The sequence below is a fragment of the Lottia gigantea genome (genome assembly GCF_000327385.1).
Source record: "Lottia gigantea unplaced genomic scaffold LOTGIsca_15, whole genome shotgun sequence".
NCBI lineage: Eukaryota > Metazoa > Mollusca > Gastropoda > Lottiidae > Lottia > Lottia gigantea.
The window spans coordinates 3,003,640-3,016,217 of record NW_008707797.1 but is presented as its reverse complement, the minus strand read 5'-3'; the positions used below and the strand labels follow the sequence as shown (position 1 = coordinate 3,016,217).

The 12,578-nt window shown below is 36.0% G+C and overlaps 1 protein-coding gene across 1 annotated transcript; it reads left to right on the top strand.

Moving 5' to 3' along the window:
- Positions 1-1,715: 1,715 nt before the first annotated feature.
- LOTGIDRAFT_95525 (hypothetical protein) lies at positions 1,716-6,196 on the top strand (the record flags this gene model as incomplete). The annotated part of the gene is made up of 2 exons (XM_009050528.1): positions 1,716-2,334; positions 5,991-6,196. Coding segments are annotated over 2 exons (825 nt in total), but the record flags the coding sequence as incomplete, so codon positions are not given.
- Positions 6,197-12,578: the final 6,382 nt, after the last annotated feature.

Below are 12,578 nucleotides of genomic sequence, written 5' to 3'. Positions count from 1 at the left end.
TTTTAAAGAGTAATCTCCAATAGTTGTATGGGTGTTTTATTTTTAAGTCTGTTCATGGCGTAATGATAAAGTATTATGCATTCCTCCAACAATTCCCTTGCAATATACATGTATATCACCGACATTATCGTAGCCAGACTTCGGAGGGGCAATGGTGTATGATGTTTAGTTGCAGTCATGGAATTGGTCGGTTGTCAGAATGCCCCCTGCCTCACCCCCTCTGTAGCTTCGGGCCTGATATCTTGCCCCTTTATAAATGAGTCGCATACGATATATTCGGACGCGCTGGACTCGCGGAGTGCTTCATAAAGACATTGACAAAATTGAAATAGGAGGTCTCTTATAATCTATGTAGAAATTGGTACGGATAATTCGGGAAAGATCAATATCAAGTGATTTGGCCAAGGATCAACTAGTGTCAGGATCCTCGTGAACCTAACTTCCTTGTAAAAATTGGTTGTTTCTTTTAAGTTTTAAGAATCTCATTGCAGATATTCTCCGATTTTTTTTTATCGATTTAATCGAATAGGGCAAATGATTTGATCTTTGTGGAGCTTTGTCTGAAATCAGATAGCGTACAGCCTGGTCGTAAATCAAGCGACCACCTTCAGTAAGCGACAGTTTTGAAGCATTTCGCTTCATTAATCAAAATTTCTGTATTAAACATTACATTATTGAATTAATGACATAAAATATTTACTCTTTTCAGAATTGATATTTCAGTAATCTGTAATAATTTCCACCAATACCGTGTGATTACCAGCCATCAATTTGGACGGAATCTATGATTTAGAATTGCTGGTGAAATTACTGAATAGCTTATATTATATAATATTAGAGAGCGGAGGGAAGATAATTGGTTGGTAAGATAGACCGTGATTTATCGACTCGGGTATGAAATATGGACAGCTCTACGGCGGTAAAAATTGATCTCGAGGAAATATCCGATGAATGGAAACACTGTCTGTTGTTCAGAGAGAACTGGAATTGTGGACTGAGTGCATTTTTTATTACTGATATTAATTAAGCTTGGAGCTATCGTGAAATTGAAAGCAATTGATTGCTCAAGTAAAGTTGAACTATTCATAAATTCATCATCGATTGTGCCATTATCATTTTGTCGGATTTCTTCTTTTGATAAAGGTATTCTGTGGGTTTCTTAATTTGTGTTTTGGGACTACATGTATTTATATTCACGGAAAGAAGTTATTTTACATATAGAAGGCGTTTTATGTGATTTTCGAATTCAGCCTTAATCGACAAGTCGGAACGAAATGGAAATAACCGAAATTGCACGTGCATAATATATATATATATATATACACTGCAATTCGTTTATTACGTTATTAGAGAAACATAACGTCATAATGTCATAACGTTATCGATGGAAAACACGTGCCTTGCAGGATATTATTTTGTGTATCAGAAGAGTTGTGTCTAAATTTAGAATAATGTACAAAATGGAAGAAAAAACAACCATCAATACAACATCAGGACTGGGTGAGGCCATAGGTCACATTGTTAGCCTCCTGGACGATTCGCATCAGAATGGATCGTCTTTAATGAATCGAACGATTAATCTGGAATACGAACTCGGACCGAAACAAACAGTACTTAAAGCGGCTGTGCCTATTACAATCATTTATATCATTATATTCATCACTGGCATATTTGGGAATATTTGCACGTGCATTATCATCATCAGGAACAGATACATGCACACGCCAACCAATTACTATCTCTTTAATCTTGCCATATCGGATTTACTCATGTTAATACTCGGATTACCGCAAGAGATTTACAGTTTATGGTCTGCGTATCCGTTTCTTTTAGGAGAAACGATATGTCGTTTACGACTTTTAGCCGCTGAGGCCTCAACGTATACGTCCATATTAACGATCACCGCGTTCACGGTGGAACGATACAACGCCATCTGTTATAATCCAATGAGGGCCAATAACTCCAATCTGTCACGTGTCATCAGAGTTATTATAGCAATTTGGTTATTTTCAGTGTTGTGTTCGATACCGGTGGGGTTACAATTCGGGATCGTTTACATCAAAGCCAACAATGTTCCAATTCTAGAGTCTGCACAGTGTAACACAATAAACGAAGCAGAAGCCAAAATAGTGTTTCAGGTGTCGACATTTTTATTTTTCATGTTTCCAATGGCGGTGATAGCCATTTTGTACTTTATGATAGCCCTGGCTATACGGAGGTCTGTTTTAATCCGCAGTGGATCTGACTCGTCAAACGAGAGTCAAACTGTGGTGGACCCAGAACTTAGGATCACTCAACAAACACAAGTTCGACAGTCAGTTTTAAAAATGCTCGGTACGTATACTCTTGCATCTTTTTACCCATTGACCACAAGCTAGTTCTCAGCTTATAGGAACTCAAACAATCTTTAGGGTCCAAGAAGACAGTTCCAAAAGTGTATTGCTCTAAATATTAATGAACGATGTCCAACCTGCTTCACCCCGACCTCTGCGTCAGCTCACCCATTCAGAAAGGACGTTCTTTTTTTATTTCAAAGGAAGTCATGGATCGTCATTTGGTAAATAGAATAATTAGTTAATTTGACGACGATTCAAGGTTCACGTGATATGCACATATGTCATTCATTATTTCATTAACAGACATTAGCTGAACCAGAAAGTAAAACAAGTGCAAAATTAAACTTCTTTTGAAATGACAAGACGATGATATGTCAAGTTAAATTTCATTAAGGTAACATTTTTACAAGAATCACAAAGTCATGTTTAAAGGGGTTTTCCGCTTTTTATGTAGGTTCAAAAAATGTTTGCTTAAATTTGTGAAAAATATACACCAATTTTAAAAGTTTACGTAAAGTTTTAGGGTTCGTTATGACTTTTGGAAGCTGTTAGAAAACTACTGCACGGATTTAAGTAAAATTAACGTCTAAAGCTGCGGACAGACTGGGCGAATTTTCACGGCGAACTTCGCCTAGTATGTCCAGTGCTACGACATTCGCCCGACTATTTATCGCTTTCGGCTCATTCGGCATGTGTGTCCACTGTGGAGTGCAGAAAAGAAATAGGAATTAATTGTGTTATGCGAGTCAAAGCCCAACTTATATAATATAATCAAATGCCACTCTTCGTTTCTTTCTGAATACCACCATATTGACTTTCGCCCAGTATGACCACTGCGTCGGCCAAATGAATTTGGCGGCGAATAGTTCGGCCGAAGTACCAGCGAATGAAATTCGCTCAGTCTGTCCATAGCTAAACTTTAGAGAACTATGTCTTTTATGTATCCCAAAGGTTTCAACTAAGCCAAACACCAAATCTAGGTGAAACTGCTTAATCAACATTTAGTAATCTCCGTTTTTAATCAACCCTTTTAAAACAAATTCAGTTTGATCAAGAAGATACATAGATATTAACAACATAGCCTACTTTCAGGTATATATACGACATTTTGATAATCGGAATTTTTTACAAAAAAGCGGAATGTCCCTTTAAGGATTTAGACGTCTATAAATTTGCTAAAAATGATAGAAATAATGTAGAATAGAGTGTTATGATATTTCTGACAACAATTGTTATAACCAATTACTCATCCAAATATTTTCTGGAAAGCCTACATAATTTGATGACACCTCAGCTATGGCGGCGTCGACCTCTTGGGTCTTAGGGGTATAAATAGGGTGAAGACTTACACACTACCCGTCACTACTCTATAGGTCTATATCATGAGTTATCACCATCATGCTGGAAGCGAGCATTAACTTGTCCTCACCTATTTGATACCACCAGTTCATATCATGTTTTGACTAAGAAAATCTGCTACCATGCAAGAAGTAGATTTATAATAAATAGATAACATGTTGCCTATTTGATAGAAATAGTATGTTGTGTCCAAGATTTATTTAAATTTAAATTGACTATACAAAACAGTCGTGGTTCCAGAAATAATTTGATATTCTCAGACGTATTCAGTACGCTTCACTGGAATGATGAGGTCTTTTATTCCCCTAGGACGATTCTTATGTTCAGAGTTTTAACAAGAAAAAAAATATCAAAGATTTAAATAGATTTTGATAAACGCCCTTTTCTTATCATTTTTTAGGAATTTTTTTAAATAAAAACAAAGTATCCATTGTAATAACTAGTAGATCTTATTTTCTGATTCATCACTTTCTGAAGAATGCATATATTTATCACTTATGTTTTTTTCTTCTTTAAACATGGCCCCGTCACTGAAAAGAATCAAAATTGTTTATTTATGATGTTTTTATTACAATTGTAAGATTAGTCAAAGATTAAATCAACATGTACAATAATGTTTATTTGGTACCTTGATTTAGAGCTGAAACATGACCGGTATCTCTATTGTGGCAAGGCATGCTAAATCTTACGGAATACTTGATGCAACTCTACGACAGTGTCTTTGAACTAACATTTTCTCTTCAGTTCCCAAATTGTATTTTCTACACAATGTCTTTGTAAAAAAATTTAAAAAAAAATTATTACCGAAATGTCCACAAATCTTATATTTATTAGGTGATATATTACTTTTTGCTTTGATATCCAATATGATACAATAATTAATTGGGAATCAGACAAACCGATTGAATAAACATGTTTAGTTTGAAAGACGTAAATGAAGTCGAGAAGAAATTGATGTGAGAAGTTGTAGGTAGACATTATATAATTAGAAATACTGAATGTGACATAACATGGCTTTGACATCTTGCCATCACCAGTAGATTTCTAAATTATTGTCTTTCTCTATTTTTCTTATTCGGTTTCGTGATAAAAATTCAAGATAATAATTTTACTTTTTTAAAAATGCTAAAAAGTGTCTGGAATAAGAAAAAGTGGGCTGACAAGCAGATGTTAATTATCATATTTAGCGTAGTTTATCATCGTTTCTGCTTATTTGAAATATGACCTTATGTCTTGAAATAGACTTCCAAATATCTCTGAAAAAATAAATCAGAAAAGAAAATCATATGACATGTCAATATGTGATTTATAATGTAGCCTTAAAGGCTTGTGTGTGTCAGTTTAGTTGGTATACTTACTTCGTAGTTTTCCTTGGATTATGCTTTTGTTGCCCGGAGCGTTTCTGAAATTTTTTTAACGGACACTATTTCTTTGTTAAAGTTTCGTAAGAGGATACATTGAAAGATCGTTAGAAAGTCCAATGTACTACAGAGATAACTGAAATAAAGTGGATTGAAATTAACAGAAAACCTTTTTCACTACTCCCGCCATAATCATTACTAAAAATAACGAAACATACAGATTCTGTATAGACTTGTACAATAGTTGGAATTGATCATAACATAGTTGATGGTATATACTTTTAAGCCTTTTGTTCGGTGTCAGCAAACTATTTACTAAACATAACCAAGATTTGATTGATATCGTGGGTTTTGGCAGTTGGAACCTCTGAAATGAGCACAGTCTTACAAAAGGACATTTTTCAAAGAAAATGAAGCCAGTTACTCAATTCTGTCGGTTTCACAGTTTACGCAACGCTATTACACTTTTTAAACACTGTAAAAATTGTTATAGAGACCGAAACTCGAACATTATCAATTATTCAAATATATTAAAGAGATAATTGACCAAGTTTGTGGACATGTTGTGTAATATTGGAATGATTGATTTCATTTTTAACACCAGACTTTATCGAATTTTCATTATTTATATTTTGTCATCCCAATATTCAGAACCTCAAGGTCAAAAACAGATGTTTCATATAAGATTTCTGCAATAAAACTATGACAGTTGTCTTCAGCAAAGTAACGAAATCTCATCAATCCAGTACGCCCAACGTCGTCTATTGTTGAGAGCTGAATTATTATAACCAGTTGAGTACTTTGTTGAGAATTGTTAAAGGTATATTATACTATAGTAATTCAAAAACCCATATATGGCTTCACTCCAATTTATATAGGTTTCATACTATTTAGTTTATGACTATCTTTAATATTCACTATTTTTTCTTTTCAGTTGCTGTAGTGGTGGCGTTTTTCGTCTGTTGGGCTCCGTTCCATGCTCAAAGACTTCTAGTAGTTTATGTCGAGGATTGGACTTTAACCCTGATACTCGTTCATGACTGTTTATATTACGTGTCGGGTGTATTGTATTATATCAGCACCACGATAAACCCTATCCTTTACAGCATCATGTCTGTCAAATTCAGACAAGCTTTCAGATCCACCATTTTATTTCCATGTTGTCAAGGCAACAGAAAGAAAACTCGGAACTCCTATACATATAAATTCACCCAACAAAAACACTCGGACAATACCAACTATACAGGAGTTGATAGTAGTCCACCGCCGAGGTGCTGTGTTCCTCAACGAAGATTATCACGCCATGAAGACTGCCCAATGGAGAGGATACCATGGAAAGGTGTTGTGTGACAACATTCAGAGTAAAACCTGTTGAATACGTGCCAGGATATTTTGTAACGGAGACATTGTGCATTGCAGTGATAAGGGACGTATGCACAAGAAGTGCTCATATTCAAATAAATATTTATCTTGAAATGTTACAAAGCTACAAACTTTAGAAAAATTTGACTACTAATTAGATGGTTATACTCGTTACCACGTTATTTTGTGATTTAACTTTAAACCCTGGTAAATAACTTATGATATGACTTGGAAGATGACGTCATAACGATTAAATTATATATGATAACCATTGTATAAATCATACTTATTGTGTTACATTGATTCCCATTGTTAAAGTGAATACTGCTGTTAATTAAGACCACAAGACTAAATACAATCCCTTTAACACTACCCTGACCTACTTTCAACTCGAGCACACGTGCATATTGATATATGTACCAAATGGTATTTATATAGTAGCATAATAAGCCGCTGTGTAAGTACTATATTGACCATCTCCAGTCGTTCAAGAACTGTTGAATACATTATGAAATAAATAAATTGAAAGTTATTGTGACTTTTTCTATTACGCCTTTTGTTTATTGTCACCAACCCATTAACTATCAAGATTTGATTGATATTGTGGGTTTGGATTTTGAAAAATTATTAATCATTCATTTTGCCAGCCACAGTTTTGTCAAGCCATTAAAATTTGTCCATCGAGCTCTCCATTGAGTGAGATATCTTGTCGCCCGAAGCACGGAAACTTGGTAATATTACCGTGGTTTATTTCTTGTCAGACCCTAATGGAAGGTATTGCGATATTTCCGTCTGAATTCAACACCATTGTTGCTTGACTGTTGGTGATGACGTTGATGAAAGGTTCCAGTGGTTCTAATGTAATATAAATCAGAGTGACTGAATTCCCGAGGTCCTCCTCCCTTCTCAATCCTGGGACATGGACCTTGGATTTTATCCTGAAGATTTTTATTCTCAATCATTGCACCTTAACCTTTATAATATCATTTTATTTAATCGCCAGCCTTTAGGCTTCAACATGCATTTATATAACCCTTTATAAAATCATCAAAATGAAGCTGAATGTAATACCATAATAATATAGTGATCAAAGTTAAACTGACGGTGTATGACTTGTTCACAGTCACACACAGTAAAAAAACTATTATTTTCATATACCTTAAATAGTCAGATCACGTTATATTCCTTCTATTACATAATAATTGGTCCGAAACATCTGCCTCTATCCCAGTCTATGATATATATTTTACCGTTATCCACTGGAGTAGAGTCAGATGTTTCGGTCTTGATAATGATACGAATTACAGACAACAGCTGTATTTACCTGAAGAATACTGATCAAAAAACCATGTGTTAAATGATTATATTTTCTCCAGGAAAAGCACTAAATATGTGCTACACATGTATTAGTTATATAACATCCTGAATATATCATCATAATTATATATAGCCTAAATACCAATCTATATATTGGGCGTACCCAAAGATGGAGTCACCCCATCAGCTGACTATAGCATTGTTACATTGTCTTTCGTCGACGTTGAGCAAATATAACGTCGTAATGAAATTGACTGACGTCAACTTATAATAACGTCATATTTTTTTGTTGTCGTCATTTATGACATCATTTTTACATGCTTGTCATATATGGATATTACGTCATAATTACCTTGAATAGTTTATTCAATTTACCATTGTATTTTTACCAGCGTAATATTTGGCGTAAAAAACGCAATTTGGCGTTATCGGGAAATAAATCTTGTAGTAATCGACTATTACACATGCTCTGACTGACATTAACGAGCTTCAATGAGTTGATATTAAATACACAGAACGTGAATGGAACTTCGTGTTTATTGAAGAACTGCATTAGATAAATGAAATGCCAGTGAATAGAATAGAATTCGAACAGGAAAAATAATTTCTGCATGAATGGAATCTACAACACTGTAATAAAATTGTTGATGTTAAAAAATCATGTTATTAAAATTATAGGCGGAACAATTAATGAATTGATTTTCAAACTTGACTGGTGTTATCCTATACACTACTGTTCTTTTCAACCCTGACAGATAATTGCTGATTCAAAATTACAACGTGTCAGCCCCAACAGAAAGGATATCAACTCACTTTTTTTCATCAAAATCACCTTTAGATTTCAGATCGCTGTAGTTAAGGCTATATTCTATCAACCGTTCTTCGTGGCTGCTTTTATAAGTTGTCTGAACGCGGCCACCGTTAGGGAATGTTCCCTAAATTTATGGTGGCCTCTTGGAAAATCTGATCAATTGCAAGATTTAGTCGAAATTGGAACTGATCTGAAGCTGAAAAGGAAGGTGAACCAGTTTATTGTGAAAATTCCGATTCAAATAACTAAGTAGAGAACTAATTAACCAGACCTTCCTGTCATAAATAGTCCAAAACAATTATAGCCAGTCTGGAAAATCATTTAGCCCACTTCTGATGCGATATTAATATTCACTGGTGAAAAATAAATGGTTATTTTATGTTTTATTTGTTTGTTTACGCCGACATTCTTGTCATCACGGCAAACCCGTGTCGGTTGTTATATTCTTAGAACTCTGGGATTAACGAGCTTGTTAATGACGTCATTAGTTTTGGTGTTAACGTCAGTGGTATTCGGCAGCAATTATTCATGACGTATAGTAATAGACCGTGAAACTCCGCTTGCCTTCTGCAAAATAGATTCAGATTTACGGAAACTGCCGGATGTTGTGGAGCTGCTATATATGGAGCTAATAAAAACAAAAACTTCGTTAGATATGAATTTAAAATGAAGATCTTAAATGTATTATATTTTACACTTTAGTCACAAGTAAAAATATAGCATAATGTACTTGGTGGTGCTGAAAATAGCTGGTGCTAATTCAAAAGTCCAAAATTAACTTTCATTTCCAAGTCAAGAATATTGAAATTAAGTTATTAGATCTATCTCAGATCAGACATAAAAATAGATTTGTTAGCCTTGACATTTCATAACTAATCAATATTTAAACTCTGATAAACCAACTTGTTCTATTCTATAAAAAAAAAGGCCAGAAATGAATAGAAATGAATGGAGTTTTATGTCCTACTTTCATAAACAGGCCAGAGACAGGTCTAAAGAAACCCGCTCGTACTCACATACCTGTAGAGGCCCATCGTCATTATGTCAAGCTAACTGCGAACTGTTTCTAATACTTTGACTTGATTGGACCATTTTCTCGTATCACGGAAGTTTGTAAATGCAGTGATTTGAATGGGTAGAACGCTAGGGAATACAGCCAGTCGGAACCATAGACTAAAAGTCTGTAAACAATGAGCCATAATGCTTTGAAAAGAAAAGAGCCTACTGTAGTTGAGTTATTTGATTCAGATCGTAATAGCTGTGAAGATGGGAAAGCTTAAATATCTCCAGTTCATCGCAGTCCGTGCGTAAAACTAATTACGTGCGAACCAGTCTACAGTCTACATAATAATTCCTTTTGTACATAGAAAAAATCAAAACTGATCGATGAGCGATCACTAGATATCGATCTTATTGAACTAATTAAACAAGATAATGAAGACACGACTAATTAACTCGGTTCGAACCAAATTATTTCAATGTAAAGTTATTGATTTTGGGGTCCAGGGTTCGAGTCTTTGACTTTACTGAACTCACCTGCTTGTTGATTGGGAAGCACAATTTCTAGAATTCTAAGCCTGTTTTCTGAACAGCAAATGGGAATAGGTTAAAAGCTATCTCACCACCAGCTCAACTTCTGACTTCTACAAACAGGGCCTTGTCCTTTTTCGGTGTCCTAACAAACACAAAACACACTTTTCCATAGCCCGATAAAAAGTCACTCTTTGTGGGTGTTGCTTTGAGACTTTTCACCAAAACAGTAATATATATATACAAAACTGAACCATTAAAGAGTCGTTCAAGACATTGTCGCATATTCTACATGTATGTCTCTTATGGCATATGTCCCTAATAGGCTATTGTTGTCTGAAGCATTTTTAGGGAGTTGCGTCCCTTTGACAACAAAGCAATCAAAGGGAAAAGTTTTGAGAAAGTTTGTTGTCTGGAAATCACAGTTATAAATTGCAGTTATCACCCTTCAATAATACACATTGATTAACCTCACTGACATTGTATTTTAATTAAAACATTGATAGAATCCATCATTTGAGAATATCGTTTAATTATTTGCTAGATCAGCCGAATAAGCTAAACTTCAGCTATCTATACCACTATGTAGGCCTAGTATGAAAATCGTTCTAATCTACGGAGACCTAGACCAATCCCAAACCTACCCCCTGTTACTCGATAATATAATAGATGTCAGTGGGGTCACCCTTACTCTTAAGATCGACAATATTGCCCATTTAAAAGGGCAGATTCGCCATTTTGGGGGGTTGATTTGGGATCTGAATATATGTAAATAGACTTCCGAAGTTCTAGAAATGTACGAAAATCGTAAAATTGCTTAAAAATGCCTAGAACTGGGAATTTCACTTTTTATTTCCATATATCTTTCTTTATGAGTCTCATGAAATGACGAGTCGTCATTAAACTTTCGGATAATTCTGAACACATATGGATTTGAAGGCTTAAATTAGGACGGTGAGGTGTGAAGACTATTACTGATAGGGTAAGTACCATCAATCCAACCCTAGAAAATATATCCGGGATCGCCAAGCCCGTAACCGCACCCCGTTCGGTAATAAAGGATATCGCAATATCATTATTTACTATTTGACTAACCATCACAAACTTGTGTTGTAATGGATTCTAGTTTCTTCCCGTCACGTAGCTCCCATTCATCTCACACACTATTTACCTGTCAATATACAGGTTAACATTATTATCTATATTATTATATACGATATCATCTTTGTATGTTTACATATTTCAATAGTCCTTGATGTCGATGATCGTGACTCAGTTCTATTTTTATTACTCTGTGGAATAGATCAGTTGGTAGCAAGATTAATTGTCCCCTTAGTTGGTAGCCAGTTGGATTGTCCTCTCAGTGGTAGCCAGTTGGATTATCCTCTCAGTTGGTAGCCAGTTGGATTGTCCTCTTAGTTGGTAGCCAGTTGGATTGTCCTCTCAGTGGTAGCCAGTTGGATTGTCCTCTCAGTTGGTAGCCAGTTGGATTGTCCTCTCAGTTGGTAGCCAGTTAGATTGTCCTCTCAGTTGTAGCCAGTTGGATTGTCCTCTCAGTTGGTAGCCAGTTGGATTGTCCTCTCAGTGGTAGCCAGTTGGATTGTCCTCTCAGTTGGTAGCCATTTGAAATGTCCTCTCAGTGGTAGCGAGTTGAATTGTCCTCTCAGTTGGTAGCTAGTTGGATTGTCCTCTCAGTTGGTAGCGAGTTGGATAGTCCTCTCAGTTGGTAGCGAGTTGAATTGTCCTCTCAGTTGGTAGCGAGTTAAATTGTCATCTCAGTTGGTAGCGAGTTGAATTGTCCTCTCAGTTGGTAGCTAGTTGAATTGTCCTCTCAGTTGGTAGCGAGTTGAATTGTCCTCTCAGTTGGTAGCGAGTTAAATTGTCCTCTCAGTTGGTAGTGAGTTAAATTGTCCTCTCAGTTGGTAGCCAGTTGGATTGTCCTCTCAGTTGGTAGCCAGTTGGATTGTCCTCTCAGTTGGTAGCGAGTTGGATTGTCCTCTCAGTTGGTAGCGAGTTGAATTGTCCTCTCAGTTGGTAGCGAGTTGGATTGTCCTCTCAGTTGGTAGCGAGTTGGATTGTCCTCTCAGTTGGTAGCGAGTTGAATTGTCCTCTCAGTGGTAGCGAGTTAAATTGTCCTCTCAGTTGGTAGCGAGTTGGATTGTCCTCTCAGTTGGTAGCGAGTTGGATTGTCCTCTCAGTGGTAGCGAGTTGAATTGTCCTCTCAGTTGGTAGCGAGTTGTATTGTCCTCTCAGATGGTAGCTAGTTGAATTGTCCTCTCAGTTGGTAGCGAGTTGAATTGTCCTCTCAGTTGGTAGCGAGTTGAATTGTCCTCTCAGTGGTAGCGAGTTGGATTGTCCTCTCAGTTGGTAGCGAGTTGAATTGTCCTCTCAGTTGGTAGCGAGTTGGATTGTCCTCTCAGTTGGTAGCGAGTTGAATTGTCCTCTCAGTTAGTAGTGAGTTGGATTGTCCTCTCAGTTGGTAGCGAGTTGAATTGTCCTCTC